The 26,034-nt window shown below is 34.9% G+C and overlaps 5 protein-coding genes across 6 annotated transcripts; 4 read left to right on the forward strand and 1 right to left on the reverse strand.

Annotated features, from left to right (window-relative positions):
• Positions 1–1,761: 1,761 nt before the first annotated feature.
• On the reverse strand, positions 1,762–5,302 carry LOC108457521 (V-type proton ATPase subunit c2). The gene is made up of 4 exons (XM_053030028.1): positions 5,222–5,302; positions 4,996–5,112; positions 4,627–4,912; positions 1,762–2,270 (listed from the first exon to the last, which is right to left on the reverse strand). Exons 2-4 carry the CDS (start codon positions 5,072–5,074, stop codon positions 2,138–2,140), a joined length of 498 nt encoding a protein of 165 aa, XP_052885988.1. The 5' UTR covers positions 5,075–5,112; positions 5,222–5,302; the 3' UTR covers positions 1,762–2,137.
• A 640-nt stretch (positions 5,303–5,942) lies between these two features.
• LOC108454696 (protein DECREASED SIZE EXCLUSION LIMIT 1) lies at positions 5,943–11,116 on the forward strand. Its single transcript, XM_017753233.2, has 13 exons — positions 5,943–6,128; positions 6,212–6,274; positions 6,368–6,439; positions 6,527–6,583; positions 7,522–7,694; positions 8,257–8,339; positions 8,450–8,531; positions 9,051–9,117; positions 9,367–9,449; positions 9,561–9,652; positions 10,064–10,170; positions 10,377–10,440; positions 10,657–11,116. The coding sequence occupies exons 1-13, from the start codon at positions 6,016–6,018 to the stop codon at positions 10,753–10,755; spliced, it is 1,155 nt and encodes a 384-aa protein (XP_017608722.1). The 5' UTR covers positions 5,943–6,015; the 3' UTR covers positions 10,756–11,116.
• A 226-nt stretch (positions 11,117–11,342) lies between these two features.
• LOC108453972 (uncharacterized) lies at positions 11,343–16,665 on the forward strand. The gene is made up of 16 exons (XM_017752243.2): positions 11,343–12,106; positions 12,221–12,282; positions 12,405–12,472; positions 12,554–12,675; positions 12,842–12,947; positions 13,041–13,092; positions 13,329–13,446; positions 13,580–13,610; positions 13,705–13,728; positions 13,873–13,997; positions 14,408–14,489; positions 14,895–15,017; positions 15,106–15,159; positions 15,257–15,326; positions 15,683–15,716; positions 15,804–16,665. Exons 1-16 carry the CDS (start codon positions 11,917–11,919, stop codon positions 16,136–16,138), a joined length of 1,596 nt encoding a protein of 531 aa, XP_017607732.1. The 5' UTR covers positions 11,343–11,916; the 3' UTR covers positions 16,139–16,665.
• Positions 16,666–18,996: 2,331 nt separating this feature from the next.
• On the forward strand, positions 18,997–22,598 carry LOC108457262 (protein IQ-DOMAIN 32-like). The gene is made up of 5 exons (XM_017756228.2): positions 18,997–19,266; positions 20,053–20,418; positions 20,502–20,735; positions 20,835–22,122; positions 22,256–22,598. The coding sequence occupies exons 1-5, from the start codon at positions 19,180–19,182 to the stop codon at positions 22,273–22,275; spliced, it is 1,995 nt and encodes a 664-aa protein (XP_017611717.1). The 5' UTR covers positions 18,997–19,179; the 3' UTR covers positions 22,276–22,598.
• A 408-nt stretch (positions 22,599–23,006) lies between these two features.
• On the forward strand, positions 23,007–25,750 carry LOC108454454 (zinc finger CCCH domain-containing protein 6-like). Of its 2 annotated transcripts, XM_053029446.1 has the most exons (5): positions 23,007–23,454; positions 23,836–23,947; positions 24,203–24,412; positions 24,579–24,703; positions 24,789–25,750. In XM_053029446.1, exons 2-5 carry the CDS (start codon positions 23,891–23,893, stop codon positions 25,531–25,533), a joined length of 1,137 nt encoding a protein of 378 aa, XP_052885406.1. In that variant the 5' UTR covers positions 23,007–23,454; positions 23,836–23,890; the 3' UTR covers positions 25,534–25,750. The 2 variants fall into 2 exon arrangements, with proteins under 2 accessions (XP_052885406.1, XP_017608410.1); XM_017752921.2 differs by lacking the exon at positions 23,836–23,947 and having other exon boundaries at positions 23,008–23,454.
• The last annotated feature ends 284 nt before the right edge of the window (positions 25,751–26,034 follow it).

Raw genomic sequence — 26,034 nt, forward strand, 5'->3', positions numbered from 1 at the left:
ATATATTAAATCAAAAATAAACTAAATTAGTTGTTAAGATGTGTACCTTATTTTTAATAGTAAAATTAGATGAAAATTTTAACAGCTTTTTAATATAATATATAAATGTGAATTTACTTATTTTTTATTAGATAAAATAAAATACAATTTGATTCTCATAACTTTCATAATATTTTTACCTGTTTGTTTTAACAATCTAATTAGATTAAATTGAAATTTAAGTTAATAGGATTTTTTCAATAATTGAAATTAAAAATAATTAATTCTTGAATTTAACCACTAAAATTTAAAATAAAAAAATACAAAAACTAAAAATAATCAAACCAAAAGTACAAATGCATAAATTTATAGCAGAAATTGACCAAAATAAAATTCGCGAGAGAGTGAAAATGGAATTAACCATGGGTGTTGTAAATAAGAGAGTAGGTCCCCTTCAATCAAGTCCCAAGAACTCAATAATACAAGAAGGATAAGCTATTAACTAGCATGTGCAGTGTGTAGTCTGCTGAACTCTGCACTTCTGTGACTTACCTTTTACTCACTTTTTTAATTTTTACTTATTCTCTTGGTTGAATTGTCACTGTCAAAAGGTGGCCCTATAAGATATCATGTACACACTTTTTTGACCTTTTTAACCACTACCCAACATTCAATGTGATAAAAAAGTTAGAAAAGGCAATGGAAAGTTGTATTTACCCAATGAGGCTTCTCTAGCAATGAAACCGTTTTGATTATGTGTTTTATATAATAAGATGGTGGTAATACTCAGGATTCTTAAATTGAGAACAAAATTTATTAATATTATATATATATATATATATATATATGATGCTTGAATTCGAAATTTTAATTAAGGGATATCGAATTTCTTATTAAATGAAATACATTTAGATTTTCGAGTTTATAAACGAAGATATGAGTGCTATAAATATGACAAACGAAACAGTGTAGCCCCAAGGGCCGAAAGAGGTTTTTGCCAACAGGCTTTCGTTTCAGCCATGACAGCATCCGATAGATCAAAGCCCGAGTGGGCGTCAGCCATTAGTTTGAACATTGTTCCCCTTAATACGTTGATTCTTCCTTGCCGTTGTTTGAAGATTGAAACCGAAACTTTGTGACAAAAGCATGAAGGGTCACCAAAACAACCAAAGCCGAAAGGGGTATTACACAATCAACCCTAACAATGAGAAGCCATTGACAGCACAGGGACAAAGGCAAAGGGGTAAGCAATCAGTGGACTTGGGCTTCCCCAGATAGTAGATTTGTCATTTAAAAGAACATTTAATTTTTTTAAATTTTTATGAAATTAGGTGTTAATATAATAGTAAAATTACAAATTGATCTCCCAAAAATTTATAATTAATTTTTAACTCCCTAAAGTAATTTTCTGGCTTCATCCCAGAACAGCCCCTTCAAGACCATACCAACAGCATATACAACCAAAGAAAAACATAAAAAGCATAATGATATATGTAAATATAGAGGACACCCAATCGAAAAAACAATACAGAGAGTAGTGGCCGGCAAGAAGAAGCCAACGACCAGCATAGAGAGGCTTCTCAATGTTGGAACCACCACCCCCTTTCACATTGTACGAGGAGTCAACTATGGTGGAGTCACCACAAAAGAGTAACCCAACACCATGATGGAGCCCCCAAGTTATTTCTTAAAAATCTAAGTCGGCTAGTTTAAAAGCTCAAGTTAGACAAGTAATCGAATCCAATTTAAATGAACCGATTAAGAATTAAGTAGATAAACAACTTTACCAACCAAGATTTAATATACAATCCAAACTCCAGCATCTAAGAAACAATGTAAACACCAGCAAATGAAGAACTAATGCAAGCACCAAGTCTACAAGGCTCCACATTGGATCCCCAAGCACATAATTTAATAAAAACAAAGCTACAATTTTTATTGGACCATCTAATTTATATATCTCTAATCTATAATCATCAGCCCCTTTGAATTTTTTCAATCTGCAGAAAATCTCAAAGGCTGTAGAAAAATACTTTTATGAGCAAAACTTATATTATATACTTCTAACCAGCAAATCAAAATAATATATGGAACAAATTCTTTCGGTAAACCACAGCCAGTGATATAAGAGTCACAATGAGTAATTAGGCCTTTTCTATCACTCGGCTCGTGACTGACCAGCTCTGGATGAGAGAATAATGCCGACGATCAAGCCATATAGTGCCAATGCCTCCGCAAAGATAAGAATGAGGATCATCCCAACAAAAAGCTTTGGCTGTTGTGCATTAGCTCTGCAAAATCCAATTTTAAATAATAAGACAAGTTTCAAAGTACGGTAGTAGTAACAATTAACAAACAACAATATGAATAGTAGCATACAAACGCAAAGGTGATATAGCACTGACGGTGAGATAGCAGTGGTTTAAGGGATATGAAACAATAATAATTTTTAAAATAAATTCATCTTTCCTTCTCCAAAAAAATCCAATTACACAATATTATAGGAGTTTCGAAGTTAATACAGATTGCAAAAGTAAAGCAACGATAGTAGTAATGAATATCGACTTAAACAAAATGACTATTAGCATGCAAACCCGACAGTGATATAGCACTAGTTTAAGGGATAGAAAACAATAATAATTCTTAAACTACACATTGTTCCTTCTCAAACAATCATAATTCACGAGTATCCTAACAGCATTTCAATTTGTGCATTAGCTCTACAAAATCCACTTACACGATAGGACGAGTTTCAAAGTTATACTATTTGCAACAGTAAAGCAACAAATCATCAACAACGGTCATAATGAATATCATCTTAAACAAAATGAATTATAGCACTTGTTTAACGGATAGATAAGATAAAAACTCTTATAATACGTTCATCTTTCCTTCTCGAACAATCATAATTCATAAGTACCCTAACAGCAACTCAATCTGCATTAGCTCTACAAAACCCAATTACACGATAAGATAGGAGTTTCAAAATGATATCGATTACAAAAGTAAAGCAACGATAGTGGTAACGAATATCAACTTAAACGAAATGACTATTAGCATACAAACCCAAGAGTGATGTAGTACTAGTTAAGGGATAGAAAACAATTATAATTCTTAAAATACAGTCATCTTTTCTTCCTACACAAATCGTAGTTCTTAAGTACCCTAACAGCAACTCAATTTGTGCATTAGCTCTACAAAATCCAATTATATGATAAGATGAGTTTCAAAGTTATACTATTTGCAACAATAAAGCAACAAATAATCAACAACAGTCATAATGAATATCATCTTAAACAAAATGAAATATAGCACCAATTTAAGGTATACAAAACAAAAGTACAGATTAGTTTAAGGGATATGAAACAAAATGAAATATAGCACTAGTTTAACAAATATCATCATCAACAACAGTCATAAAGATTAGTTTCAAAGTAACACTACTTGCAAAAATAAGCAACAAATCCTCAATAACAGAACTAAAGAATATCAACTTAAACAAAATGAAAAATAACATATAGCACTAGTTTAAGGGATATATAACAAGAATAATGCTTAAATTACGTTCATTTTTCTTTCTCAACAATCATAAGAACCGTTACAGCATCTCAACTTCTGCATTAGCTTTACAAATTACACAATAAGACAAGAGTTCAAGACTGATAATACTTGCAAAAATAATGCAAAATAAAAAATATAAAAATAGTCAACAACGGTACTAATCAATTCAACTTAAAAAATAAAAATAAGGATCAAATTATGGGTTTGGTCCCTCTACTCAAATATCAGATTTAGCACATGTACTTTATTTCACATAATTTGGTCTCTTTACTTTTATAATGCCATTATTTAGTCCAAATAATTAAATTGCTGACACATGAAAGAAATCGTTTCAAAATGGTGAATTAGAAAAGGGTTTTTTGAGAAAAAATCTAGTCAATATTTTAATTGAAAATAGTTACTGTTTTTAATTTTGACTAACTAATTATAAAAATAGAGAGATCAAGGTATGCAAAAATTAACCAACAAGGATAAATCCCAAATTTGAGCATGGTAGATGCACCAAAACCATAATTTGACCAAAAAAATAACAAAGCACTAGTTTTAAGGGGATAAATTCAGTTCAATGCCTAAACCAGACCCCACTTCAATTTCTCCAAAGCTGCATCTAAGCAAAAACCAATTAATTTGCAGGGTTAACAAAGATAATATAAATAGAAAAAGCTCTACTTGTGATCATCCATGGTAAATAACTTTTTTGAGTAACTAATGACATTATAAAAATAGAGGGATCAAGTTATGCCAAAATTAACATACAAGGACTAAATCACAAATTTGAGAATGGTATAGAGAGACCAAAACCATAATTTGAACCCCCCAAAAGAAACATATAGCACTAATGTAAGGGGATAAATTGAGTTCAGGGCCTAAACCAGACCCTACTTCAATTTAGGGGGTTAACAAAGCTAATATAAATACAAAAAAGCTCAACTTATGATCATCCACACAAAAGCATCAAGGCCCTAGATATAATAATACCAACATTCTACATAAAAATAATGCAACAAAACTGATACGACCATAAACCATAAACCAACTAAAACATAAACTGAATCATTTAATCAAAGATTCAAAAAAAGCAATTACCTAACACCAGCATCACCTACAATTCCAATAGCCATACCAGCAGAAAGACCAGCAAGTCCACAAGCTAAACCAGAAGATAAATGAGCATACCCATCGAAAAGGTAATAAGATTTAGCCTTTGGGTTAATCCCAGTACTGATTATAACAGCGATGATTAAACCATAAATACCCAGCACACCAGCCATTACCACCGGGACGATCGATTTCATCACCAGCTCCGGTCTCATTACACCCATTGATGCTACACCAACACCACTTTTCGCTGTACCATAAGCTGCTCCCATACCTGTGAAACATTGGATCAAAACCCAAACTCCCAAAATCATAGAAAGGTCATTTGATTATTCTTTTTTTTTTCTTTTTGCTTACAAGAGAAAACGAGGGCAGCAGCAGCACCCAAGAAGCCGAAGAAAGGAGCAGTTTCATCGCCGCTGAATGTTGAAGCCATCTTCTTTTTGGTCCTTTGAAGAGAGTAATGAATTGGATCTGAAAATGTTAACAAAAAAGCTTCTTTTTATTGTACAAATTCTAATCAGGAGAGAGCTATAATTGAAGGTGGAAAATAAAAAAAAAATTGTAGGGGAACAAGGACAACCTCAAATCACTGAAATAAGTGGAGAGATCAGAGAGCTTTCGCTTTAACAAGGCTCATTTTTCTATTGGGCTGAACTCATTCTATTTGGGTAACTTTATAGCATTTAAGTCCCTGGACTTCGTAATATTTTTCAATTTTGGTTCATAAACTTTTTTGTCAACATTAGTCTCAAATTTTGACAGATTTTTCTAATTTAGTCCCTAAATTTGGATTATGTTAAAGTGTGATAATATGTGACACTGAAGTACACGCGGCACACCATGTGTCACTTTTGATTATTTTGTCATCTATACCAGTTTTTAATAATAGAAATTGATGAAATTTTTAATAAAAAGGATCAAATTACTATTTGATCTAACATACAAGGACTAATTTATTTATTTTTAAATAAAAGAGATAAAATGTAATCTAACACCTAATATAAATATTTTTATTATCAAAATCTATATAAAATGAAATACTAAGTAAGAGATAATGTAAAAATGATAAGAAAATACAAATTATTCTCTAAATCGAATCATTATCTTAAACCATGTAAAACATGATACTTACAAGAAAAATTAATATTCAATCGAGCTAGAATTAAGTGTCAAATTGCAAATTTGCTACTATTCAGACTTGGCTCGGCTCATTTCCACCCTAGTTTGGGGGACCAAAGAAAAGTACTAAAATGCTAAAATGGTTATAGTTTGAGATAAATTGAGTATTAATCCCTTTAATTTTTTTACTGAAATAAATTCTATGGCAGTACAATTGGTCCTCCACTAAAACACTCAAAACTCGAAAGCAAGCAAATGAGCTCTAAGAGCAAAAGACCACCGCCTGACCCGGTGGCTGTGCTGCGAGGCCACCGTGCTTCCGTCACCGATGCTTGTTTCCATCCTTCGAGACCCATTTTATTCACTGGGTAAATCCCAAAATTCACTTCTTTAAGTTCTCTTTTTTAGTGATCAACACAAAAAAAATGGGGACTATTCTTTTTTTTTTCAGTTCATCAGATGGTGAGTTGCGGATTTGGGATACAATTCAGCATCGTACGGTATCATCTTCATGGTTGGTTGTTATTACTTCTTTGTTTTATCGACAAAATCGATTTTTTTTTCTTTTGCTGGGTCGATTAATTTGACTGTTGTTGTTTCTTTATAGGGCGCATAGTGCTGCTCATGGGATTATAGCTGTTGCTTGTAGTTCTTTGTTGGAGACCAATAAAATTATCAGGTGTTTTTCTTTTCTTTTTTTAAGGGTTTCTGGGATTATAAGCTAAATGGGTCTTTTTTTTTTTAATGCTTTCTTTGATATGTGTAGTCAGGGTAGGGATGGAACTGTTAAGTGTTGGGATATAGAAGAAGGAGGTCTCTCAAGGTAATGAATTTACTTTATAATTGTTCTTTCATTGAAAATGGTACCAAGGTTTATGGACTACTAAAAAATTAAAAGTACATGGAAGCCTTCGTATTAGGAGCCTTTGTATTAGGATTTGGATTGCATTTTGCTCCTTATACTAAAAGAATATGCAAATTAGTCCTTTTATGTTAGATCAAAGAGCAAATGGATCCTTTCTGTTAAAAATTAGTGTGTCTAAGGAAATAACTAGACAATGACACGTTGCATGTCACATGCACCTCACTTTGACTTAAAGAGATCAATTTTTAATAGTAGAAATAGATAAAAGTCTTAACAGAAGGATCAATTTGCTCTTAATCTAATGTACATTGATTAATTTACCCATTTTTTTGAGTAGAGGGGGCAAAATGCAATCTAACTCCTAGTACAGGGGCTTCTATGGTACTTTTATAAAAAAACACAGTTCACCGACCATTTATTGATAAAAGGCCTAAATTTTAATGCTATGCTATGAATTTTATCCATGATGTTATTTAAGGATTTCTGCACGTATTCTCTAACAATGGCAACAATAATTTAGAGATTAAGTGACCAAAGTCTTTTTAAAGTTTATCATGTTTTGTTAGTTTGTAAATAATTGTTGACAGTTGAAAATATAGAGAATGGAATCAATCTGTTGTTCTGTTGGTGTTGTAAGTGATTAAATTTCCCTATCTATTATATTATTTCAAGTAGAAGTTCTCCTTCTAGCTGCTACCCCACCCACCTTTTGTCAAATTTGAGGCACTATTTTGTTATTAAGTTTTCATTTTTTTTGGTTAACTAAGCTTAGTGGTGCATGCAAAGTATCTGACAGAAATCTTTCACAATTCATCATTTTGATTCTGATGCGATCCGCCAGTAATATCTGTTTATGAGTTGGAATTTCACCTTGTTACTATTTTGGTTCTTGACAGGACACCTTCACTTACAATCAGGACAAATTCTTACCATTTTTGCAAGCTTTCTTTAGTGAAGAAACCTGTTGCTAATACAAAGCAAGGGGATGGAACTATTGATATAGAACTTTCCAATGATAGTAGAGGAGAGATAGCAAAAAATCAAGAAGAGGGTTCCAACTCCTTCGAAGGTTAGTCTATGAGGTTCAGGCTGCTTGTAGACATAAATATTGTAACAAGATAGTCCTTTCTCTATGGTTTTAGATTCTCGATGAGTTTCTAGTTTCAGAAATAGACTCAAGTGACAACTTTTTATCAACCAATACTTAATCAGGACTGAGCTTATATGAAAATGAATGTGCTCTCTTATAAAGTAGAAAACAAATGTTAGAAACTTCATATGTGGATATGGAAATGGGGAATGGAATGGTTGTAGTAATATTTCTCTTATTGTTGTTTAAACAAACCTACTTGCAATTCTGAAGCAGCCACTTCTTCTACTACAGCATATTCTGGGACAATTCTTTTGGTTTTCTTTGTTAAAGATATAGCAAGTTTGGTTCTAGAGGCACCTTTGTATGTTCTAGACCGTCCTACATTTGAAGTATTGTCCAGGCCTAGTAGCTTTTAAGTGGCGAAATCCTACATTATATTTCTCTTGCCGCTGCTCTTTTCATTTTTCCAGCATACTTACATCTTGAATCCTTGATTGCTTGTTAATTTTGCTAAAAATTCATTGGCATGTCCTACCAGATCATCTGCAAGGTGGATTAATAGAAGAAACATCTGTTGAAGGACTTAAGTATGTGGCTATGGCAGGCGAACAATCTTCTGAGGTCAACATGCTTCCTTTGAATTTATTTTTCTATTCAATTTACTCTTGTTTTCTTTCTTCTTATTTGGGGTATCCTATTACTGATTGGTTACCATATCTTTATATGTTAAGATTGAGCTTTGGGATCTCAATACAGGTGAAAGGTCTGTACGGCTACCTCAAGACAACTTTGTTGGATCTATTAAGCAGAGAGGTTGATTTCTGATACATTACTTTTGACTCGGGACGTTGTAATTTTTACATTTATAAATTAGCTCTAGGACACCAAACATTTGGCTAAATTTTCACTGTCTTGATTGAAATTTCTTGTGATGGAATTGGTTCTGGTTGTTTTTTCTTGGGATAAGGCAACATTTAGTCCTTGAACTTGGCAACATTTCCCAGTTTTAATCCATGTGATGATGTGGCACTCTGAAGTTGTGCCATGTCACTGCATGAGTGAGCCAATACTGGGAAAGTTTGTTAAGTTCCAGGGCCAATGTGGACCAAAAAGATGTTTAGGGGCTAAGCTGAGAAAAGTTGCCAAGGGCAGGGTAAATGTTGCTTTATCCCTTTTTTTGCTATTTAGAAACATATTGGTGTATCTGTATTTGATAACAATGGTCTATGGGAAGTTATGTGTTTTTCAATGTCCTTTTTTATTGGTTCCATTGTGCTTGTTGTTGATCCTTGAGGTGTTTAAAATTAAAAACTATAACTGGTTTTTTGGCAGGAATGTGCATGGCAGTTAAATCATTTTTGCTACCCGGATCAGAGGGCTTTCTTAATGTCTTGGCAGGGTAGGTGTCTCCTGCTATTTCCGTCTGTTGCACTGGAGTTGTTTCCAGCAACTTCCGTGTTTCTCTTCTCTGATCATTCTTAAAAAATAAAATAAGAGAATTATTATTTTTAGATTCATGCTCTTCAAATTGTGGAATTAGTGTTCCAAAAAAGGGTTGAGTTAGGTTTTGACTTTTGATATGGTGGCGACTTTTGGAATAGTTATCTAAGATATTCTCACTTAGGGATTTACTTGATTTATTTTCTAGTTATGAAGATGGTTCGATTCTTTGGTGGGATATACGGTACCCTGGGGTTCCTCTAACTTCTGTGAAGTTCCATTCAGAGCCAGGTGTGCCACCCAGAATATGGGAGACTCCTCATGTATTAGGCTTCATCTTATTCTTCCTTCACTAATTTCTTTTTCTTCATAAAATATGTTTTATTCTTGTTCTCTACACAGTTCTAAGTTTATGCATTGATGGATCCTGCAATGGAGGTATCTCCGGGGCAGCAGATGACAAGATTGTACTTTACAATTTAGATTATCCCACGGTAATTCTTGTTGAAACCCCCCTATGAACTGGTTGCTAACAAGATATATCGCAACCCCTCTAGCAGCCTTCTTTTAGTTATGACCAATGCATTTTTGTTCAAAATCGTTAGCCAAATTGATCCTATGGTGTTTATTTATGATTATTTGCATTTGAATGCTTTTGCGGATTTAGTAATGTCAGAGAGTGACATTGGATGAACCATAGTGCTAGCTTTGCGAGCATGTTTTTTCGCATTAATCTTAGTCTCCATCATGATAGAGGCAAACAAAAAGTGGATTCCTTTGAATCCTTCAATACGATAAAAGGCCGGTAGAGTCCTTTGCTTAACTATAGTTCTGGCTTCACAGAGCATAACGCATAAATCACGCTATTTTCTCTTTTGCGTCTTATCATGTTATTCTTCATGTAGGGTTCTTGCATTGTTAAGAAAGAAATTAGTCTGGAAAGGCCAGGCATATCGAGCACTGCAATTCGGCCTGATTCTAAAATTACTGCAACTGCTGGCTGGGACCATAGGTTTGTATCCACCTTGCATCCTCTTTTTAAATTCCGAATCATCTATATTTCGGATGTTCTTCAGGCGTTCATCCTCAAAGTGAATCTCGATTACTCGATATAATTTGCAATTTTAGTTGCTCTAGGGGAAATCATGTAGTTCGATCTCAGATTATCTGCAAAGGGTTGCTATTAACTTGCTTTTTTAACTTCACTCATGGCTGCAGAGTTCGAATATACAATTATCGCAAAGGAAATCCTCTAGCAATTCTGAAATATCACCACGCTACGGTATGATGAAAGATTTACGAGGCTAAAATTCGGACATTTTATTTGTTCTTTTAATCCATCTGCTGTGACCTCATTCAATGTATTCATGATCTGACGGCTATAACTCCCGTATTTATAACTCCGCATGTATCATGCTATTCTTCACTCGCATTAATTATTCCATGTTATTTCATCATGTTGTACTAAAGTCGAAAATGAAATTATCTACCCTTGCAGTGTAACTCTGTGTCGTATTCAACCAACTGCAAGCTAATGGCCTCCACATCGGAAGACACGACTGTTGCACTATGGGAATTATATCCTCCTCAAACTTGAAACTGAACTGGATGATATATATACACATATATATATCAATATGTTCATATTGTTTTATGCCGTCTCAGGCAGGTGCAGGTGTCACGGTATGCTTGTGAGCAAGCCATCCAAAGGTGTCTCGGCCTGTGACAAAGGGTCTTGGTATGTTAAAGAGAAGTTACTGCGATAATTGAACTCGGTGTTGAACCAACCAATGTTAAGTTAATTCCGTTAGGTCGATTAAGATTTAAGTTGGTCAGCTAATGTATGGGGTCGATTGATTATACTGGTTTTTTTATAACCGAGCTAGTCGAAATGATCGGATGTTCTCTCCTCTTGTAGGGCAGTTTTTTTCCCCTCTTAAATCAAGTTTTAGAGCAAATCAGGTTGGATTTTTCATTAAGGTTTTCTTAAGTTTGCTAGCAAACTCAAACCAGCGATTTAACAATTAGTACATCAATTGACGAGCAGAAGAATATATTTAGATACAAATTGATTTAACGGTTAGTATCGGATATTGAAAAAGAAAATTGTAGAAGAGAGTGAAAAAAGCTTTTGAGAAATATAAATAACAGACAGCAGCATATTGAAATTAAACATAAAATGAAACTGGGGGCGCCCAATCCAGGTTCATCTTCAGTGGGTCTCGGCTGGCGGAAAATTGATTAAAAAGGATAATAAATAATAAAATGGAACGTTAGATTTGCACTTGCAGTAATGGGAACCCTTTTGATTCCTCGTAAAGCAAAAAAAGAAAAACCCTAAGGACAACCACTTTCATTTTCAAAGTTCAAAACTTGAAAAAAAAGAAAAGAGAACAAAATCTAATCAATTACACTCTTTCTCTCTCCACAATTTATTTCCCCTTTTATTAAATTTAATTAGAAAAAGGTGTCCCTATTCTTGGGAACCCTCGACAAGCAATCAAATCCCCTTTTTTTCCTCTTTGAAAAAAACACCATAAATTCACTTCCCAATTCCTTTGAATTAGGGTTCCGTTTTCACCTTCTTGCTTAAACCCCCAATCGCCCCTAATCCCCCGCTTAATACCCGTTGTTCCCACTTTCCCGCCAACTTTGACCTTTCTTTAGGGCCGTTGATTTCTTCCCTTTTTTCGAATTCGAACCGTTAGATTAGATCTGCTCTCACTCGGTCAAAGCTTTGACTTTGTATTGCCCGGGAATGTCGGGGACTGAAATGGAGAAGAAGGTGGAGGAGGAAGAGAAGAAAGGAGGAGAGTTGTTGTTTTGTGGTTCCACGTGTTGGGATGTTATTGGTCGGCGTAAAGGTGCTGTTGAAGGCAACTTGGTCTCACCTACTCGCCTCCGTCCTTTAGTCGGTGTTGACATCCGGTTCGTTGCCTCCGGTTGCTGTGAGTTCAAAAATTTTTTTCATTTTGCTTTTTTTTTTTTTATCTTACACTTGCTCATTTAATTTAAATTTAAAACTTTTTTTTTAAAAGCATAGCATTCCCTTTTTATTGTAGTATCGTGTCATTGTGTTGCATTGGATGTTGAAGGGCGGTGCTACACTTGGGGTCGCAATGAGGTATGGAAAGCTCAGTTTTTTATTTTTTATTTTTTATTTTTAGGAAAAAAACAATGCTTGTGGGTAATGTTGCTTTAATTTGGTTAATATTAGTTGATAGAGCTTTCGCTTTTTATGTATAGAAAGGGCAACTGGGTCACGGAGATACAATCCAGCGTGATAGGCCAACTATAGTTTCTGAACTCTCGAAGTAAGCACTTATTTTATCTTGTTCTTAACATTAGTCCACTATGTTCCCTTTTTTTTTAATTATGTTGTACCTTTGTTGAAGGTATAAGATAATCAAAGCTGGATCTGGAAGGAACCATACCGTCGTAGTTACGGAAGATGGTAATTCCTTGGCCTTTGGCTGGAATAAGCATGGACAGCTTGGTTCAGGTTCTACACGAAATGGTAGGTTCCGATGATTTTGATTATTTCTAGTACTATTACTCTAGGTGTTTAGTTTTCTTGGTTTACTATTGGTTCTCGTAGAATGCCATGTATGCCTGCTTCAGCATTCGTCTCTGAACTTCTGCTTTATTTATTTGCTGGTTTATCCTCTTTTTTTTTTTTGTAGAAATTGAGTCATCTCCTGTCCGTTGTCTTGTTTCTCAAGTTACAAATACTGCCTGTGGAGCAGACTTCACTGTGTGGTTGTCATCGGTTGAAGGAAGTTCTATATTGTATGGTTTGTGGTCTGTTAGTGTTGTTTCTTCGCTTGCATGCCTGTTTTTGTACTTCATTACTGATTTGCATGCTTGTCTTTTGGTTTGCAGAACAGCAGGGCTTCCACAGTATGGTCAGCTTGGCCATGGAACGGACAATGAGGTATGTAGGAGAAGCAATTTGTCTTTCTGGCATGTTTACCCAGACTCTTGTTGAATTTATATTTTGGAAGAAAATTCTTGAGTAATTGTAGTCAAGGGTCCCGTCTGATAATGTTTTTAGATAATATTTTAATCTTACACGTTTTGAATCTATCTATGGTCTTTTGTAACTGATATATTTATATTGACTTGCTTTTTCCATGAATGTTTATGTGGTACTTATTTTCTTTCTTACAGTACAATTCTAAGGATAGCTCAGTGAAGCTTGTTTATGAACCCCAACCACGCCCTAGAGCTATAGCTACTCTTTCTGGGGAAACCATTGTCAAAGTTGCATGTGGGACAAACCATACAGGTTCATGATATGCTTCTCTATTTGATGTTTACTGCTCTTTCTTTCATTGAGTGTTACCCCCTCTAACCCTTCCTCCCCTCTTCATCTTTTACTTAAACATGATCCTCATTTTTTTCTTTATTTTTGCATCCAGTTGCTGTCGATAAGAATGGCTATGTTTACACGTAAGTTCACTGTTGATTATTGCGGAAATGTTTGTTATTTCCCTTTTATTATCCTTGTCCATGAACAATTAACATTTTTTGTGTGAATATCTAGGTGGGGCTTTGGCGGTTATGGAAGGTTTGTAGCAAGATTCACGCTACTTTTGGCTTCTCATCACTCCAGTATTTGATGTGTTTCTACAAGGCTTAAATCCTTTATTCCTACTTGTTTGTTTTTCCTGTTTTAAACCATGCATGTAATTCCTTCATCACTGATATACAGGCTTGGGCACAGAGAACAGAAGGATGAGTGGGCTCCTCGCCGTGTTGATGTATTCCAAAAACACAATGTTCTTCCTCCTAATGCGGTTGTTTCAGCTGGTTCTGTAAATTCAGCATGTACTGCAGGTATTGTTTGTTCTGTAGTTTGTGGCTCAAAGCTAATAGAATGGTAGCTAAAACTCTATTATGAAGGGTGAAATGATAGTTGAAAAGAAAGATGAAAGGGTGGTTGCTGTTTTTAGATTTCAAGGTGAGTAAAGTTTGGTAGAATTAGTGGAATCACAATAACCCCATAGGTATGCATGAATACCCAGGTAGACCACCTTGGCTTTGAAGGAGTCAGGCTAGTCTCATGGAAACCCCTTGATCAATGTAAAATTAATTAGGTTTATAAGGTGTGCAATTACTCAAAATTGCAACTCTGCCCCTGAACTGCCACAACCCTCTTAAGATTTTAAGAAATGCTTTCTGTTCTTCTTGGTAGTTGTTTTACAGTCACTGTTCGGTTTCATTATTGTGTTTTGCTTGTTGTCCAGGTGGTGGGCAGTTGTATATGTGGGGAAAAATAAAGAATGCTGGTGATGACTGGATGTATCCTAAACCACTCATGGATTTAAGGTTTGACTGTGCTATGATGATTGGTTGATTTTGCTTACGGTTTCAGTATCAGCATTATTCTGTCTCGGTTACTGCTCTTTTCATGATCATCAAGCTTTGCATGAAGTTTTCTTAATAGAATCTACTGTTTAACTTAGCTTGGAAGCTTCTATTCTCTTGTTGCATTTCATTCTATGTTTTTTAAGCATGCTGCACCGCCTTGTTTTGTTTTTTCCAAGAGAATGGAAGAAATCATTAATTTGATGTTATTGACATCTTTTGACTGTTCTATTGTTTTTCTGTTTATTTTGCTTATATGCTTTATGTGAAGTTTTATGATATTTTTAGGGGGTTGGAGTACTAAACTTCACGCTCTAGTTTTTGTGGACATGTCTAAGACACGTTTAATTACCCCCTTTTTCCCAGTGGCTGGAACTTACGTTGTATGGATTCAGGCAATATGCACCATTTTGTTGGTGCAGATGCCTCTTGCATAAGTTGGGGCCAAGCTCAGTACGGAGAGTTGGGATATGGTCCCATGGGACAGAAGTATGTGTCTGATAGTTGCTACCTATCATAACAGCTTTTTAAGTCCTTCCAATGTTATATTTACTTCATAGTGTGGTCTTCTTTTTAGGTCTTCAGCAGTTCCGAAAAAAGTAGACATTTTGGAGGGCATGCATGTTATCAGGTGGATATAACTTGCAGTAAATTCATGCACCGATAGTAATACTTTGAATTATCTCTGGACAAGAATGTATTCACAAGTTCTGTTTATCTTTGTATAGTGTTGCATGTGGTATGGGCCACTCGATGGTCATTGTTGATAGAGAAAATGTCAGCGACCGTCTTGATCAGGTAAATTCATAATTTTCTAAAAGCTTTTCACTTATCCTTTTATTAGAGATCATGCTCTTTTTTCGGGCCTGTATGGTTTTAGTGTCGGTCAATTTCTCAACTTTTCACCTCTTCCCTCTGCTTCAAATTTATAAACTTCGTTAGATTATTGGGTATTTTGAGTTCTTGATGATGACTACTAGTAGCTCATCTCACTGAACCTTCAATTTCAAGTTTGAACCAAGGAGAGGTTTTAGATTTTTTGTTGCTCACTGCAGACGGCATCAATCTGGTTTCAATGTCACGCACTAGCTGCTGATTTTAGTAACTGTTAGAGATATTGAAATACAAAGGCTAATGTTTAATGTTTTGCACAGCTGGATGTTTATGACGGCAAAGCTACTGCTGAAGGTATGTGTCTCGGTCTCAGTCTCTTCTCTTCACATTTTTCAGCTGTTACATTACAAACTAACACGGACACAATCACTCTTACTGCAGGGACTGAGGTACCTGATGCCAATGCTACGTTTCCCAAGCAAACTAACAAAAGGGGTGCCAAGAATACTTCCGATTCTTCGAAGAATTCGAAGAGGAAGAAGTCAAAAGATTCATCTGATTCAGAGGATGAAGAAGAGAACAGTGATGTTGAGAGTGACAGCAGTGGAGAATACATAAATGGAAAGGCTCCCGGCAAAGGCCGAGGTAAGGGTGCTAAGAAATCCACTTCAGGTGGAAAAGGTACTGGACGAGGTCGTCCTTCTACAAACAAAACTCCGCAGTCCTCTGGAGGAAAAACAGGTAAGAGAGGACGACCAAGGAAGTCGCAAGTGTGATATATTCCCGGTCAGTATGGGAAAATTTTGTTCTCTCATTGTAGAGAAGTGTACTTCTTTCTTGCATACATTGACACCCTGTTTTTGCAGTTTTTAACAAGACTTGTTTTTCATTTTGTTCCTTTCATTCCCAACTATGATACTTGATGAAACAACATGAAGTAGTACTTCAATTGTTCTCCTTTACTATGAACTTGCACCAGACTATGTCCATTGGTTTTAGGTTGGTCAATCTAAATCAAGTTAATTTGGATTTAAAATTTTATGATTCTTTCGAATTTGAATCATTTCAGGATTGGATTGCTCGGGTTCAAGCCATTTGGGTTTTTTGGGTTGGGGCATTTCAACATTTGTTATTGGTGCTTGGCATTCGAGTTCAAATCTTTTGGGGTTATTTGTTCGGGTCATTTTCAGTTCTAAGTCATTTTAAATTTGGGTTTGGTGGGTTTAAGGTTGTTGGCTTGTTGGGTTGTTTGTGAATAATGTTCCTATTTGGGAGAGATATTAGCGGGTTTAGTTTGATATAAGTTGCTCTCTATATTTTTATAATATAATTAGTATGTCTAAATTGATAATACGTAAAAATATTGTAGAGGCCTATCAATGTACTAAGTGTCATATTGCATGTTGCTCTTTTTAGTTAAAATATAGGTGAAATAATTTCTGTATATTAAATTAAAAGAAAATTTTTCTATTAAAAATTTCGTTTATTTTTACTATAGAAAGCTACCATAATTGATAGAATGATAAATCGACTTTTTAGTTTTACACAAGTTTTAAATATAGTGGGCAAATGTAATCCAATTTCTTGTATAATTGTCTCATGATATTTTTGCCCACAATTAGTTATTGTTGTTCTAGTGATATTTTTGCCCACAATTAGTTATGTTCAAGTGATAGAGTGAAGTTTATGTGAAGTTTATTTTTATTATTATTCTATCACATAAGGCTGTGTAGAAATTTAATTTATCATGTTTAATTAATAATAAATTTATATGTCAATCAAGGACATGAATTATTGGTTTTAAAAATCCGTATTATTACTTTAAGAGAGAGAATTAACAATGTTACCAATTTAGATCTATTAATAATATTATAAAAATAAGAGAAAATAATGTCAAATAAAGGTAGAGAAATTAATTTTCAATTTTTAGTATAGTAGAAGGACTCAAACCACAATTAACTGATATTTGTTTAGTTGATTGGCAATGTGGTCCTAGGTTCCTAGCACAACCAATGATTTGGGATTGGATTTTTGTTAGTATAAATAATAATGGGATGCAAAGAAGCATTCCAATTGAAAACATAGAAGACAAAGACAAATCTAAAAAGTGCAAATGCAAAGCATCTAAATATAAGAATATACACTTTTACAGCTTGGTTTAGGAAAAATAAATAGTTAAATTTAAAAATAATAATAATAAATTAATCCGTTAAATAAAAATAAATTTATTATTTTTCTTAAAATTTTATTTATTTTGTACAAATCAATTTACTTTTGATTTAACCTATAAGGATTAATTAATTTATTTATTTAATAAAAATAAAATATAATCTAAAATTAAGCATCAATGAAAAGATTGATTAATCAATCCTTAAACAACTAATTGAAAGAAAATAGCATATATTTCTTGGTGGGGTTCCCACTTCTCCACTTTTGACTTATACCTCATGTTCATATCATTGGGCAATGGGATCCCACATCGGTAAGAATTCATCTAATTTCGCTGTTAATTCCAATTTAAATTAATTTGGATTCAAATATTTTGAACCATATCCTCACACGTGTCGATACCATCATTTTCGTGAGAAAATGATTACTTGTTTCAAGCATGCATGTCACCCACGTCCCCACCTAATCTACTTATTTGGTCTAATTCCAATTTCAACCCCTTTATTATATTACAATTTGGAATTTAATTTCTTTATTTTAAATTGAAAAATTTAGCTTTCACACATCTGGACATGTATTATGTTCATATTTGCAATAATGATTGTATAGAAAATTAAAAAAAAAAAAAAAAGAAACCCGAAAAACTTGGGATGAAATTGGAAGATTGAATTGAATTACGATAATAAGACCTTTTTGATCTTTCTTAAATTTGATATTGAATAAATTTGTCATTCTCATAAAAACAGAGCAATTTCAACTTTGTCAATCCTGAAAGTAAGCAACTAAGGGCAACTAAGGGCAAATAATCACAACGTTAACGCAGTGGCGAAGTCAGGGGGCTAACAGGGCCCCCTCAAATTAGTAATGGTAAAATTGCACTTTGACCCTCAAAAATTATAAAATTTGATTTAATCATTTAAAAATTATAAATATATAAACTATTAAAATTATGAAATTGCATTTTTAGTATCATAAAAATATACAACTTAATTCCGACCCCTTAAAATTTTTTTTGCCTTCGCTGATGCATTAATATTTTTCGTCAATGTACATTTTTTTATGAGTATAATAACAAATTTAGCCTTTAAAGTTTACACATTCTATCAAATTGTTATTGATTTAAAAATTTAACCCAAACATTTACACATTCTATCAAATTAATCATAATTTAATAAATTTAGTCTGTAATATTTACACATTTTGTCAAAATTAATACAATATATAAACATTAAATGTTAATTTTGTTATTATACCAATAGAAATTATTTAAAATTGAAGAAAAATATTAACTCCATGACTAAATATCATTAACTTCAAATTTTCGAAATTAACAAGAATTAAACTACTCCAATTTTTCAAAAGGAACCGATTTACTCAAATATCATAATTCATAATTGAGAGGGATGGAAGGGGTGTTTTTACCATTAAAAATTTTCAAATTTTGATTTTTCTTTTTTGTCTATAATTGGCGGATTCCAACTTTCAGAAGTAGCTAGATTTAAGGGGCGTGTTTGAAGTCCGTGTTGTGTTTTTTCTTTCCCTTTTGTTCTTTCTTTGTTTTACAATTTCCAACAAAAATATTATCTCTCGTGTCTTGTCTCTCACAGTCTGTTATAGTAAAAGAAAGAGGCACCAAAAAAAAAAAAACATGGGAAGATCCATTTCCTGTTTCAAAATCATCACTTGCGGCACTGTTTCAGCTGATAAAAACGAAGACTTTATCGATGTTCCTCAGGTATATGTTTTATCCTTAGCCTTTACGGCGGCTGTTCGTTGGATTTAAGATTTCATGGTTTTTTTTTTTTTTTGTAATTGATGTTTTTAGTTGCTTCAAATGAAGTTTTTAGAGGAAGCGAAGCTTTAGAACTTGACATCTTACACTATTTTGAGATCCGATTGCTTCCACAGTTTATGAATTGAAAATGTTTATTTTTCAGCTGCAGTTTCCAAATCTAACAAGTTTTTTAAGGTCAAATTGTATAGAATGTCTCTGTACTATGTGATTTTTATGGATTTAGTCCCTATACTATAATTTGATCATTTCTTGGCTATTTCGTTGAATAGTTTGACATGTAGCATATACACATTGACATTTTTTTGTACAGTTGAATGAATATCATTCGTTTATGTCTTGTTGGCTTTAGGATTGAAAATACATATTTTGGAAAGAAGAGGGACTAGAAATTTAATCAAATTATATTAGTGGGACTAAATCTGTCTAAACCGCATAGTATAGGGACCTTCTATAGAATTTGACTGGTTTTAACTTTGGTTCTAAGTTCTACTGTAATTTTCAGACATGGAAAATCATAATGTGATACGAATTCGAGATTTTTTAGTTCAGTCGGATGTTATTGATCGGAAATGGCTGACAATCTTCGAATTTGGAAACTTAACAGTGTAGAATCTGTTAACCATGTTTTGTCTCATAGACAAAAGAATATTCCAACTTGGTGCTTACAAGCCGTATGAATTTGTCACCCTTTAAGCTGAATTATACGCTGTTCAAATTTTATTGCAGGACAAGAGATCGAGTGAAAAAAAAGGATGGAGTTTCCGTAAGAGATCTGAACGGCATCGGGTGCTTAGCAACACTGTGGTACAAGAAGCTTCTACTGGACTGGAGGAAAGTCCTGAAGCTGCTAGTTATGTTCAACAGTCCGATGTCTCCGATGCTCCTGAGAAAACCTCCACTGTTCAGTACACCGAAGAGAAACTTCAGCCAGTAGCACCAAAAGATTACGTTGAAGAAAAATCTCAATTATCGACCCAAGAGGACTCGAAAGTGCCCGAACCTGTTGTTGCTGCCACAAATGAGGCTAAAGATGATGCTAACATGGATGAATCTGATGTTGTAGTCGTCCAGACTGCTATTAGAGGGTTCTTGGTGATAATTCATTCTTAAATCGAATTTAGATTTTACTACTTGGTGGTTTTCATAGTTTTAATCTTACGGCTTTTCATTTGCAGGCACGCAAAGAGCTAGGAAAGCTTAAGAACTTAGTAAAGTTGCAAGCTGCCTTACGGGGGCACTTGGTTCGAAGGCATGCTGTGGGGACCTTACGGTGCATTCAAGCCATTGTCAAAATGCAAATGCTAGTCCGTGCCCGTCATGCTCGTTTGTCTCAAGAAGGTTCCTATTCCGAAAAGAATGCTGCTTCTACTTCCATAGAGAAGTTGCTTAGCAATAGGTTTGCTCGTCAGGTATGTGAACGTGGCTTCATGTTCTTTTTAACTGTTTTCTAACAGCTGTGTCTCAAACATGTCTACCCGAACATTACGTTGAATTTGCTTCGACTGTAGCTGCTGGATTCAACGCCTAAGACCAAACCTATCCACATCAATTGTGATCCATCAAAACCTAGTTCTGGTTGGAGCTGGCTGGAGAGGTGGATGTCCACGTCATCATCTGAAAAGACATCAACGGCAGAGTTACCTAACGAACAACCTCGTGACTCTCCACTCGATGCTACAGTTCCATCCGAAGCTATTTCTGAGTCGAACGATGTAAACAAGACAATGGTTTCATCAGAGAGTGAAGAGAATCTAATCACCCATGTTGCTGCCGACTCTAAGTCCGAGGCCTGCCTGCCCACTTCTTCAGTAACAGGTGATTTGGAGCGAACTCGGATTGACAACATGAGCACATCCGACCTGAAAGAGACCTCGCTGGATCAAACAATTGAAACAGAGGCTCATTGTCTCGATGTTGGAGTTGAATCTTTGGATGCCGTGTCGTCCGGGGCAGATACAATAAGCAGGTCAAAGGAGCCAAACATCACAGAAAATCCAGTCCTACGTGATCGGAAGGGTCAACATTATGGCTCGGAATGTGGCACCGAACTTTCTGTGACTTCCACCCTCGATTCACCTGATAGATATGAAGTTGGAACCGTAGAATATGAGAACGGAGTTAAAGTTTCCGAACAAGAAAATTGTAGTTCTAACGGTGCCAAGGATTTGAATGTCAAAGAAAATGCTACAATTGCAATCCTGGTGCCTGGTTCTTCTCTATCCATTGCTAACCAGCCCGATAAACTTGATGACACTAAAGGTGAACCGGCGAATTTAGTTGCTGTTGACTCCCCTCGAGTAGAACATGAACCATGCAGATTATCCCCAGAAGCCTCTCCTAGGAGCCATATGACGGTTCCGGAATCCCAAGGAACGCCTTCTAGTCAAGTATCTATAAAAAGTAAAAAGAAGAAAACTGAAAAGAGCGGTCAAAAGCGCAAGTCTTTTTCTACTGCTAAGGGTTCTCCAACTGCAAATCGTGATAGTGGTGCAAAAAGTAGTACGGAACAACCATCCAAAGATCAAAGAAGCGGGAAGAGACACAATTCTTTCGGTTCAACAAAACCCGATAACATCGATGAGGAACCAAGAGATAGTAACAGTAGCAATTCTCTTCCCCGTTTCATGCAAGCCACGGAATCTGCAAGAGCTAAAGTTAATGCAAATAACTCACCAAGATCAAGTCCCGACGTGCAAGATGGAGATCTTTATATCAAGAAGAGACATTCCTTACCTGGTGCTAATGGGAAGCAGCATTCTCCAAGAATCCAACCATCATCGGGTGTAAAAGGAAATGGTATGGTTTGAAACTTTACTGTTATATAGTTAGCTGATATACTGTCACGACATTTTCAATTAGGATAGAACGGATCCAGCCTTTTTTTGGTTTCGGTTCTGGTGGTGTTGATAGAATTTCTTTTCCTTTTCAGATAGAAAATGGCAAAGGTGAAGGCTTTTATGCGAAGCAACCGTATTAACATGTTATCATGGTAATCGACATTTCGGATCACAAACCAGTGCAGATTGTTGGTCTTTACTATCTAGTTTTATATATATACACACACATATATATATACATATTATCATGTATAACTTTCTGCATGGATGGTATGCTTGTATGTTTGGTTCAACAGTGTATTGTGTGATATTTTGCTTTCCTGCACCAAGTTTTTGGAATGTCTTTTATGAGTATTGGTCATAAAGTCTTTGAAACTATCAGACGTAGATCAGATTATAATAACGTTCATGCAGTAAGTATATTTGTATTTACAATTTGATTTATATACTTCATTGATACAATATTAATATTTTGAAGATTTAATCAAAAGGTTTTGAAATTTAGAGATTGATTTAGAATTTAGGTTCAAATTTGAGGACTTGGGTGAAAGTAACCCCACAAGAAAAGAAAACAAATTTCTTTTAAAGATTAAATGATATTATTTATCACAATTCCATTTATTATGTTTAATATATAAAAATAATACTTTCAAAAAAGAAATATGTTTAAAGAATTTTACTTTTCAAAATTGAAAAATAAGATTAAAATGATTTTTTAATAATTTATTTAATTAAAAATTTTGACCAGTTGAATTGACTACTAGTGACTTAACCTATACAACTATTGATTGGATTTTAAAAATAGCAAAATAGAAAACAGAAAGTAGAAAAAGTGTAGTCAATATAGATATATATATCTCCGTGTCAAATGTCAAATCTTCAACCCCAAAACACAATTGATTTACAGTACCTTTGCATTTGCAAATCCAAACAACGCATCGCTTCACCTCCACGCGTCAATGCCTGCATGTGCCAGCGCCCTCCATTCAACAGCATCTCACATAACCCTACGAAGAGGGGGCGGAGGGGCCTGGAATATCTTTTAATTAGGGTTTTCCCAATGGAGGGTTTTAATCTATCGAACCCTAAATTCGATTCTTTTGGGGGATCGAACTCTAACATTTGTTTTTGCCGAGAATTGAAAAAATGATAAAGAACCATTTCTGAGGGGCTTTAAAAAAAACAAACTTAGCTTAATATCTATCTATCTATATATATTCGATTCGTAAATATGCGAGGAGTACGCAAATCCAAAAGAGTTACTTGGGCACCGGATCTTAGCCTCTTTCAGGTAAAAAGTTGCATTAATACTTTCGAAATCCCTAGATTTTGAGCTCCGTTTCAAGCTGAGATAGAAAAAAAAAATTTAAGTGGAAAATTTTAAGTTGAATGTACCAAAACATTGGAAAATGAATCTATGTTTTTAATTTTTTTTCTAAATTTTATTCTGTTACACTGTGTTTCGAATTGCATTTGATGTGTAGTTTATCTTGATGGCATTGTTATATGAAATCTTTTGAAGGTGTTCATTTGTAATTTAGTTTTGTACTTTTTTGGAACTGTTTTCACTGTACCAAAGAGTGTTCTTCTTTGTGTCACCCTAAGATCATCAACTGAAAGCTGAACTAATTTGAACCGAACTTGATAATGTATGCATCCAACACCAATGTAGGTATAGTGTTATTCAAGTTTTAACATCCACGGCTGAGCGAAAGTCAGGGCAGAGCATGCCAATGACGGAGCTGTGGTGGATTTGGCCGTATCGGCCCTGCTCCATTACCATGGTGTGTACCAGGGAGGGACTAAACCTTGTTTAGTAACTAATACTAGTTTTGATGGTGCAGAATCGTAACAGTATTAGGTGACGAATACAGTGATAAGCATCTGAAATTCACCTTGATAATTTTATTAGTCTCAGCTGATTCTTAGAAGGCAGAGTTTGTAACTCTAAGAGCAAATGATATATACTCGAGCCTCTGTGTGTATATAGAATTTAGCCTTTTGCAACTCTGTTTTAATTGAGCAATGCTTTTCGACAGATAAGGCTGTTTTTATCAGAGGAATCACCTTCACAAGTCGGGTCGGGTGCTCAAGATCACCTCCAAGCAAAAACCTTTTCGGTATCCCATTTATATGGGGCAGCTGTGGATGACTTTCTGCCTCCTGGCTTTGAAGGAGCTTCTTCAACAAATCTTTTGCAGATTAACTTGTCGGAAGTCCCCGTCATTAGTTGGAGGTTTCCTCTGAGAGTAAGATTTTCTTTCTGGTCATTTCCATTTTAGTTTAAAGGTCGTACGTAGCACCACAAGGCTCTTGCTATCAGCAGGTCTGGTCAATGTTATATTTCAACTTTTAGCTTCATTTATAACTATTGTTCTTGGCATTGCTGTGAAAGATGAATTTGTGTCGTCACAGTTCGTATTGGACGTGGATTGGCAAGTAGTTGCTGGAGAGGAAAGTAAAGAGGTCGAGATTCAAAATCAGAGAGAAGTGAGAGTGCTCGAAGCTGTTTATCCGCGCCCATCTGCAATTCCCTCAAAGTCTGATTCTCTTCATGTTTCTAAAAGCTGATTCTCTTTACGTTTTACTTTTCAATGAACCTAAAATCTTCTTATTGTTCTGCAGCCCTTCCGCTTACGAAGAAGACTGTATCTATGATGAACAGAAAACTCCTCAAATACCTGTCACTCCTATCGAAGACGAGGATGCAGCAATTGGAACACCGTTGGGCGTCTTAGCACCATTCCGTGCCCCCATTAGTTCACAAGCTGGTGTACCAGCTACTGCATCTGCTGCCCTTACAACGATTGACCACAACAATGAACGTGGAAACATGATTGATCCTAACTTGCTCGTCAAAATTCTCAGCAACCCGACATTGATAGAGAAATTAGTTACTGATTACAGGCCTCCTTTTGACCTGCCACCACCTGTGAACGTTTCCGGTCCATCTTCCACCCCATACCCCGCAGCTACTTCTGATGGTTCGTTTTATGCTTGGTCAAATGGGGTCGGAGTAGCACCCTCAAATAAACAAGGTCCTATTCCTGCTGTCGGAGTTCCGCAGAAGAAAGATGAAAACTATTACAAGAACTTAATTCAGCAGCATGGAGGAGAAAGACAAGGAACGACACAGAGTTTCGATAACCGACACAATCACCAGCTAAAACCGAACCAAGAAGTAACTAGTAACCCCAAATCGAGAGATTCGAAGACAAGGATAATGAAGCCGTGTTTGTACTTTAACACTGTCAGAGGATGCAGGAATGGAGTCAATTGTGCTTTCCAACATGATACATTGTCCCAGAACAGCGTTCCGGATGCTCCGAATGCTAAGCGAAAGAAAATGGATAGAGAGATAAGCAGTTAGGTAATATTATATATATATTTATATGTATTAATAAGCTTACCTTTTATTTCTAAGCTTAGCCTTGTTACCTTTTATTGTGTTTTTTTCTTAGAAGTGGTATTTAAATTATTAATTTTATTTTATTAAGAAAAATGATGTAATGTAAGACGTGTAATGTTCTTATTGTCTTATATCATGTTTTGAGGTAAAATGAGATGAATTGATAGTTTAGATATAATTTTTGTACATATGTCAGCTTTTGATCTTAATGATGGTGGATAATTTCTGTCCATTAGATCTTAATGGTGGTGGGGCCTACTCCACCTTGATGTTACCACGTGTACGGACGATTAAAATAGTAGCCGTTGATCTAGCTTACTTTAAATGTTTGGAACCGTGACAAGTCAACACTTTGTTCTTTAGAATAACCCCAACCGACAAACTTTTGCCTACTTCTTAAGTGAATTTAAGCCCTTTGTTTCTCTAAATTAATTAATTTAATTAATCACGCACTTAAAGTAT

Source organism: Gossypium arboreum, chromosome 6, assembly GCF_025698485.1.
Source record: "Gossypium arboreum isolate Shixiya-1 chromosome 6, ASM2569848v2, whole genome shotgun sequence".
Classification (NCBI taxonomy): Eukaryota; Viridiplantae; Streptophyta; class Magnoliopsida; order Malvales; family Malvaceae; genus Gossypium; species Gossypium arboreum.

What these genes read in the sequence shown, in the direction of transcription:
- LOC108457521 (XM_053030028.1), bottom strand. Translation starts at nt 5,074, where the DNA reads ATGGCTTCAACATTCAGCGGCGATGAAACTGCTCCTTTCTTCGGCTTC. An exon ending in TGCTGCCCTCGTTTTCTCTT is followed by an intron (nt 4,913 to 4,995) that starts GTAAGCAAAAAG and finishes AATGTTTCACAG; the next exon opens with GTATGGGAGCAGCTTATGGT. An exon ending in GTAGGTGATGCTGGTGTTAG is followed by an intron (nt 2,271 to 4,626) that starts GTAATTGCTTTT and finishes TGGATTTTGCAG; the next exon opens with AGCTAATGCACAACAGCCAA.
- LOC108454696 (XM_017753233.2), top strand. Translation starts at nt 6,016, where the DNA reads ATGAGCTCTAAGAGCAAAAGACCACCGCCTGACCCGGTGGCTGTGCTG. An exon ending in TGGATCTATTAAGCAGAGAG is followed by an intron (nt 8,532 to 9,050) that starts GTTGATTTCTGA and finishes GTTTTTTGGCAG; the next exon opens with GAATGTGCATGGCAGTTAAA. An exon ending in GAAGTTCCATTCAGAGCCAG is followed by an intron (nt 9,450 to 9,560) that starts GTGTGCCACCCA and finishes TTCTCTACACAG; the next exon opens with TTCTAAGTTTATGCATTGAT.
- LOC108453972 (XM_017752243.2), top strand. Translation starts at nt 11,917, where the DNA reads ATGTCGGGGACTGAAATGGAGAAGAAGGTGGAGGAGGAAGAGAAGAAA. An exon ending in AAGAATGGCTATGTTTACAC is followed by an intron (nt 13,611 to 13,704) that starts GTAAGTTCACTG and finishes GTGAATATCTAG; the next exon opens with GTGGGGCTTTGGCGGTTATG. An exon ending in GAGGGCATGCATGTTATCAG is followed by an intron (nt 15,160 to 15,256) that starts GTGGATATAACT and finishes ATCTTTGTATAG; the next exon opens with TGTTGCATGTGGTATGGGCC.
- LOC108457262 (XM_017756228.2), top strand. Translation starts at nt 19,180, where the DNA reads ATGGGAAGATCCATTTCCTGTTTCAAAATCATCACTTGCGGCACTGTT. An exon ending in CTGCTATTAGAGGGTTCTTG is followed by an intron (nt 20,419 to 20,501) that starts GTGATAATTCAT and finishes TTTCATTTGCAG; the next exon opens with GCACGCAAAGAGCTAGGAAA. An exon ending in GCAATAGGTTTGCTCGTCAG is followed by an intron (nt 20,736 to 20,834) that starts GTATGTGAACGT and finishes CTTCGACTGTAG; the next exon opens with CTGCTGGATTCAACGCCTAA.
- LOC108454454 (XM_017752921.2), top strand. Translation starts at nt 23,395, where the DNA reads ATGCGAGGAGTACGCAAATCCAAAAGAGTTACTTGGGCACCGGATCTT. An exon ending in GTTGGAGGTTTCCTCTGAGA is followed by an intron (nt 24,413 to 24,578) that starts GTAAGATTTTCT and finishes GTGTCGTCACAG; the next exon opens with TTCGTATTGGACGTGGATTG. An exon ending in CCATCTGCAATTCCCTCAAA is followed by an intron (nt 24,704 to 24,788) that starts GTCTGATTCTCT and finishes ATTGTTCTGCAG; the next exon opens with CCCTTCCGCTTACGAAGAAG.